Source organism: Hylaeus anthracinus, unplaced genomic scaffold (genome assembly GCF_026225885.1).
Source record: "Hylaeus anthracinus isolate JK02 unplaced genomic scaffold, UHH_iyHylAnth1.0_haploid 11978, whole genome shotgun sequence".
NCBI classification, from domain to species: domain Eukaryota; kingdom Metazoa; phylum Arthropoda; class Insecta; order Hymenoptera; family Colletidae; genus Hylaeus; species Hylaeus anthracinus.
Window position 1 is genome coordinate 2069799 of NW_026534326.1, and position 7162 is coordinate 2076960.

The window sequence follows — 7162 nt, forward strand, 5'->3', positions numbered from 1 at the left end:
GAGACTTGGGAGACGTAAAAGACTTGGAAGACTCTTGGGAGACTCTTGGAAGATTTGGGAGACTCTTAGGAAACTTGGGAGACTCTTGGGAGATATGGGACACTCTTAGGAGACTTGGGAGACGTAGGAGACTTGGGAGACTCTTAGGAGACATAAGAGATTTGGAAGACTCTTGGGAGATTTGGTACACTCTTGGGAGATTTGGGACACTCTTGGTAAACTTGGGAGACGTAAGAGATTTGGGAGACTTTTGGTAGCTTTGGGAGACTCTTAGAACACTTGGGAGACGTAACGCAAAGCTATGAGGTTTGAAGACTTGATAGACTTAGGAGACTCTTCGACAGCTTAGGAAGCCACTGCAAGCGACATCAGGGTGGAAGCAATGGAATTATTACCTCTTACCAACTCTACTTGTTTGATTCCTCACAAATTGTTAGATGTACGTTCCCTGTGAGACATAGGAGATTTAGGAGACTTAGAGCTAACCCAGATCTAGGAGACTTAGGCCTAACCCAGACCTAGGAGATTTAGGATAAACACATAGAATTGAATCGTATATGTATACGAGGTATATTGAACGTATTACATAGAGTGAAAAGTGAATATTATTATGTACGAGTAGCGTGTAGTGTCTGTAAAATGAAGCAACGATTAATTATGTATCGCTAGTAGATTGCAGAGAGTTTTATTGGAATCTTATTTAGAATAGTAACAGTGAAATATTAGAAAGAAACGTCTATTGACGTTGATTCGTTTGGAAATAGTAACGTTGCTACATTTTGCATTGGTAACTATGGAATAAATTCGTTGGAACGTGGAGGCAAAATAGATTCCAAAGGTCTCTGGATTCTCGTATCTTTTCTCCACGTTCATCCCTAAAGACCTGAATAGTTGGAAACACTTGGAAACACTCAGAAACGCGACAGTTACTCGACGTACCCTTTCGTCGGGGTTCCCTGGAACTTGGCATTCGTAACGTTGGCTATGCACGCTGCGATGCCGGATTCTGCTCTCAGTTGCGCATGCGCACTGGTTTTAGTATAGCGAATACGATACAAGTATAGTGAATTGGGACCAAGCGTCGTTGGCTGTAATCACGGTATTGCGCGAGTGGAAACAGAATCCGGCCACGCATGCGCGAATATTGCAGCAAATCTGGTCACACTGCCATAGATGGTTCTTCTGCTGTTTGCATGCGAGAGGAGTCGGTGATGCTCGGAAGCTTAAAGGTCTACGAGGGTGACTTTGAAAATTAGGGTCGACACCGTGTCGCATCGTGTCTCCTCGTGACGACATACTACCCACGAAATACTTTACTTTTGTTAGATCATTTTACTTCTTATAACACAGAGGCGAAGTTGTAGCGCATACACCATGAAAGTACAGCATCACTGATTCTACTTTATTCTTGAGTAGAATCTGTCACGAGAACGTAGATCGTTATTTGTCTATGTATGTATTAATCTTGGTTTATGGCATGGAAACTTGAAGCTGTAGACTCGAATAGGATAACGTACTCTTTGCTTACCATACTCTCTCACCACATTTTTATAGATTCATTCTTTGCGCTGTGTATTTCATTTGTCGTACAATTTTTCCTTCGTTTTCTTTCTTCTTGTATTCTTCTTTTGTAGTATTATATTTTATTATATTTTATGTTACCGATTCACTTTATTTAAGGGGGGTATTATGGTACACGTTCGCATTTTCTCTGATGTCAGAAAGCATGGAATCTTCGTTATACACAATTTAAAAAGTATGCAGTGGCAAGCATGTAAGTAGGAACACTTTTCCTATCGTTTAACTGAAATTATTTGTTATATGTACATTTAAATAGTATTCCTGAACTCTGTGCTGAAATGTTCTCTGCTATTTTAGTTATCGTCTTAGAAATTAGCTATCGATACTTAAGATTAGGATGAACCCTACATGTACTACTACTGGTCAACTAACTGTTTTCAAATTTTTGTATACGGTTCTCATGTGCATTATTCTGTATAGTTTCATGTAAAATATTTAGGTTTAGCGTAGGTACCGTAGGTTTAGTGTTAAAAAGAAAGTACATTCTCAATTACATGCTTGTTATTGCATCTCGTATCAGATAGTTTATATTACTCTGTTTCTTTTTTTTGTATCTTTTACTCTGGTAACAGCACCGCAAAGTACGTATGTCTGAGTTCCATGCTTTTCTTACTTAAGTTACACGATCGTTTCCCCATCGATGTACTAGTAACCGCGCAATTTTGGGTTCTGCTTGTGGGGCTTTGGCTGATGTAGACGTTGCTTAGGTTTTGACAGCATGGGCTCGGTGCTGATGCCTACCACTGTACCTGGAGATAATAATATTTCAGCAGCAGGACAGCAGCCAAACACAACGGCCAGTGGCAAGGTTCTCACCGGGGATCTGGACAGCAGTCTCGCTAGCCTCGCCCAGAATCTGACCATTAACAAGAGCGCGCAGCAACAAGTGAAGTGAGTGACAGTTGAGTCGTTGTCTTTAACAAAGAGTAGCCTAATCGAGGACTCGTTTGGTGGTAATATACAACTTTTAGGAGGAGCAGATGGTGCATTTTGTGGACTTCAAGCTATATTTTACCATCTTTTAAATGAAAATAATAGTTTTGTATTTGAATTCTTACTTGTTAGTTGTATCGATTGAACAATTGTGTAATTTAAACCTGTCTCCCAACTAAAAGATGTAATACTGTTAACAATTAGTGTACGTTGACTCCTCTGCGTAGTACTTTTTAATGTACCACATTCTTTACTTTCTTAATATTAAAAGCTGAGAATGTTAGCGACAAGATACTAAGTCGACGTTGTTCTTTTTAGGGGAATGCAGTGGAATTCGCCAAAAAATGCAGCGAAAGCGGGTGGTCCAGCTGGATGGACACCCCAGCCGATGGCTGCCACCACGGGCGCTGGTTACCGTCCAATGGTGAGTGGACCATCGCCGTGACCCACGAACCTAGGACTGATTTCACAACCAGCACGTTGTTCTTGATCGTTACCGCACTATATCTCCCTTTAAGATATTGTATCGCGACCCCTCACATCACTTGTACCATATTACGTGTCTTATCTTATCTAATGTTTACTATTTGACATTGAATCATGGAATATCAGCATGCTATTTTTACTCGTCATCAGATTAATGTTTACTATAGACGTTGATATAACCCGTTACCGGAGACGATAAGCTTGTTCTATTTTTGTTTCGCTGTGATTAAGTAAGTAAAGTCGGATACGTGGAACCGTGAAAGAAAACGGAAGAGGCGGTATTTTTTGTCGACCGTAGGTTAATCGTGGATATAGGACTGGACAGTTTAGCACGCTTGCTTTATCGCTCGTTAGGCTATCGGACATACAGATCACACTTTCACTGTTTATGATAATACTATGTATGGTTCACTAGTTGCACACTTTGCGGAAGGGGTGGTGTATACGGTGGTTGACGATCAACGACCCATAAATCAAAATTAAGAATCTCGAGTGAAATTTAAATTGATTGGGCTCGAGCAACCCTTTCGCTTCCGACGTGTTCAATTAACCACGTTCGATATTATACATTTTCAGATAGAGTAGGAATCTTTAAAGCAGAAAAAGTAATATAGTAAAATTTATATAGTATAATATATATATTATATAGTAAAATTGGTTATATAGTAGGTATATAGTAAAATTGGTTCGTGGAAGTCTTCACCTTCGAGATAGTTTTTAGAAGTAAATAACATTAAAATTATCCATTTTGAGCGAATAGATACTGTACCGAATGTAGTACTGAAATGAAAGTATTGGGTTGTCCGGAAAGTCCATGTCGATTTTTGGTAGGTGGTACAGGTCTGAATATGTCGAAATGGTTGAAAACAAATAACATGCATACATCCCTCGAAAGGTGGAAAGGTTGTGGAACAAAATGGCACCTATGTAATTCAATAAATATATATTAAAATTGAGACGTGTATTTGAATGTTTCTTAGAAATTGGCACCAACTTTCTGGACAACCTAATAGTAGCTCGTATCTGGACCACCCAAAGTGTAACCACCAGTATAATTTAAAATGTAGTCATTTAGCAAACTCTAAAGAACGAAATGTCTATAAGCGAAAGGATTAGCATCGCAATCTTCCAATTGGTTTGGATTACACAGAAATATAATGAAAATATATGAAAAGCTAGCAATCTGGTAGACCTTCAGCCACTATACTCCGCGAAAGACTGCCACAGGATCTTCTCTATACCAATCCTAGACTAGTACAAAGTTTCTGGTACCCTTTAGAATTAGAATATATATGAAAGGTGGTTGTCAATCGGCACACTTAGTCGTACAATGCATGCATGGCATACGGCATGCTACCGGCTGTTGCAGGGTCAAGGAATGACGCAGCTTCCTCCAACTACCCTGGGCTTCCCTCCCCACTCCGCACCATTGGTAAGTTGCATTTTGAGTAAAAGAAAAAATAGAAAGATATCACCGACTGAAGTAAACGTGTCGCTTGGTCTCATGTCTGATTTCACAGTGCTGTGTGTAATAAACAAACTGTGGATTTTATGCATCTATTATACAATTATAATTAATACATGCTAAATATAACTTTATTATATTTAGAGAAACCATTCCGATAACACTGGATTTATAAAAGAACTCGGTGTCAGCATTTAAATATCTGCCGGTCCTTGGAAACCTGAAAAGAATGGTCCCCTGAGCCAAAGTGTAATCGTTTTTTATACTATTGTACATCATAAATGCATAAATGTAATGAAAAAGTGTGCGCACTTATGCAGAATGAAACAACAATACTATCACAATAACTGTAGAGTATATATTTAGCATATTGTGTATATTTTATGTATATTTTGTGCATCTATTATACAATTATAATTAATACATGCTAAATATAACTTTATTATATTTAGAGAAACCATTCCGATAACACAGGATTTATAAAGGAACTCGGTGTCAGCATTTAAATATCTGCCGGTCCTTGGAAACCTGAAAAGAATGGTCTCCTGAGCCAAAGTGTAATCGTTTTTTATACTATTGTACATCATAAATGCATAAATGTAATGAAAAAGTGTGCGCACTTATGCAGAATGAAACGACAATACTATCACAATAACTGTAGAGTATATATTTAGCATATTGTGTATATTTTATGTATATTTTCTATATACACACACGTATGAAATGCATAAAATCCGTAGTCTACTAATAAATGTCACTTACTAACCTTTACGTTCCATCGTGCCAGTGAAATTAGTCAAAGAATACGCTTTCACCTTGATTCATTAGTTGCTATATCATCGATGAAAGTAAGTGTGTATCGACAAGTGATCAGCCGTAGGAGCAACACTTGAAAGTAAACGATTAGTCGACATATCCACACTGTGAAATTGAAACGTCCACTGTCATGTCGCATCCCGAATCCCTGCTTTTGCATTAATTTTGTACATTTGATGCACACGCGTTGTTTGGTTTAATCTAGCCCTAGATTTTTTGCATCTATTTGTGTGTTACTTGAATATTGCACATAGAACGTTTTACAATATTATCTAATACACTCCACGATCTTCTTTGTACATAGAAACACTTGTAAATACACGTTACACTGTGATTGCAGCAGTTTCCTTTGCGCGTATTCAAATAATTCTAAATAACTGAGAATTCAGATCCGATAGAGAATCCCCAAAATGCGAGAGAAGAAACGATAGTCTAAGATACCCTGTATACTTGTATTTGGTCGAGAAATTGGATACCAAAAGAAGGGAACAGGAAAACAGCTGGATTCGAAATGGTAAACATTCCAGAAGTACAGGCTGGATCTGATCGGGCGGCTTTCTGGTGTCCCTAGGGAATGCAAGGCATGCCGATGGGCATGCAGGGCATGAGGCCAATGATGAGCACAATGCCTGGAGGTCCCGGTGGCATGATGGTTGCAGGAGGAGCTGCGCCAATGATGATGGCCAACGCGAATCCCATGATGGGTGCTAATATTCAGCAGCAACAACCCCAGCAACAACCTCAGCAGCAACACCCCCAGGCTGCTGCACAGCCACAAAATAATGCAGTTCAACTAGATCCGTTTGGTGCTCTGTGAAGAGATTAGGTATCTATTCCCCTTGTAGAGAAAAGTACCTGTGGCGAAACTGGGGACCTCTCTTGGTTCCATTCAAATATTCTATAACGGTTTGTTCCCTTATTCTTACGTATAGTTGTACAATTTGTCCACATAAAAGTAGGAAATGTTAAACGTAGTCTCTCGAATATGGTTGAGACTGTGAATTTTTCTTGTCGGGGAACAAGTTTGTAGCCAACGGTAGGTCTCCAGCATCTTGGACTTTGACTTTCTGATTTTTGACAGAGCAATTACTTAGTAACGAGAATGGCATAGGAAATTAATTTCCTTCAAACAACTGTCGATGAACTCTTGTAAACTTGAAAGATACTATTCTACAACGTATACTGTAATTAACGACGCTCATGTGTGATTAATACGGAACGTAGCATGACTGTGTTAATTAGTACAAAAGCATCTACCACTTTAATGCTTACATTTCAAACATGCCAGTTTACGACACTGTATTTCATTCTTTGTAAAGCAGGAATGGTTCTCTTTAAATTCTCAGTAACAATGGTGACAGTTAGAGGTCATGACGCTTCCTTTGAAATGAAGTCTAGACGCAGCGACTAATTTATCGTAGACTACTACCTTTTCAGAATGATCTGAAATGGTTGAGAATCAGTTTTGTAATCAATTACTTTGTATGCAAGGCACACGTCTAATAACGCACAGTTCTCTTCAGAATATGCTCATAGTCTCTAATATACTCATCTACTATAATACCAATAACACCAGTTTCTTATTAACATAAGTATGCACCTCAAAATGGCGTCATTGATTTTTCGTGGATACGTAAACACGTGAAATAATCTAGAAAGAGATAAGTCAGATTTTAGGTTGCATAAAAGGTGTCAAGGTATGTGCACTTACGCAGAATGAAATTATAATATTATTATGACAATTGTAGAATATATTCAATATACATTATGTATGTTTTCTATGTTATTGTATAATATAAATGCATAAACACAGACAAAAGGTATGTGCAGTTATGCAAAATGAAATGATGATGTTAGTACAATAATTGCAGAATATACAGT

The 7162-nt window shown here is 38.3% G+C and overlaps 1 protein-coding gene across 24 annotated transcripts in view; it reads left to right on the top strand.

The window, feature by feature from the left end:
- LOC128896683 (phosphatidylinositol-binding clathrin assembly protein LAP) overlaps positions 1-7162 on the top strand; it is a 36141-nt gene that overhangs the window by 27500 nt on the left and 1479 nt on the right. For 10 of the 24 annotated variants that reach the window (XM_054160062.1, XM_054160065.1, XM_054160063.1 and 7 more), the window contains 4 exons: positions 2289-2472; positions 2833-2938; positions 4370-4432; positions 5853-6107. In XM_054160062.1, coding sequence (XP_054016037.1) covers positions 2289-2472; positions 2833-2938; positions 4370-4432; positions 5853-6098 — 599 coding nt within the window. In that variant the 3' untranslated portion in view covers positions 6099-6107. The remainder of the gene's footprint in view (positions 1-2288; positions 2473-2832; positions 2939-4369; positions 4433-5852; positions 6108-7162) is intronic. The other 14 variants (XM_054160068.1, XM_054160071.1, XM_054160079.1 and 11 more) reach the window with 5 other exon arrangements.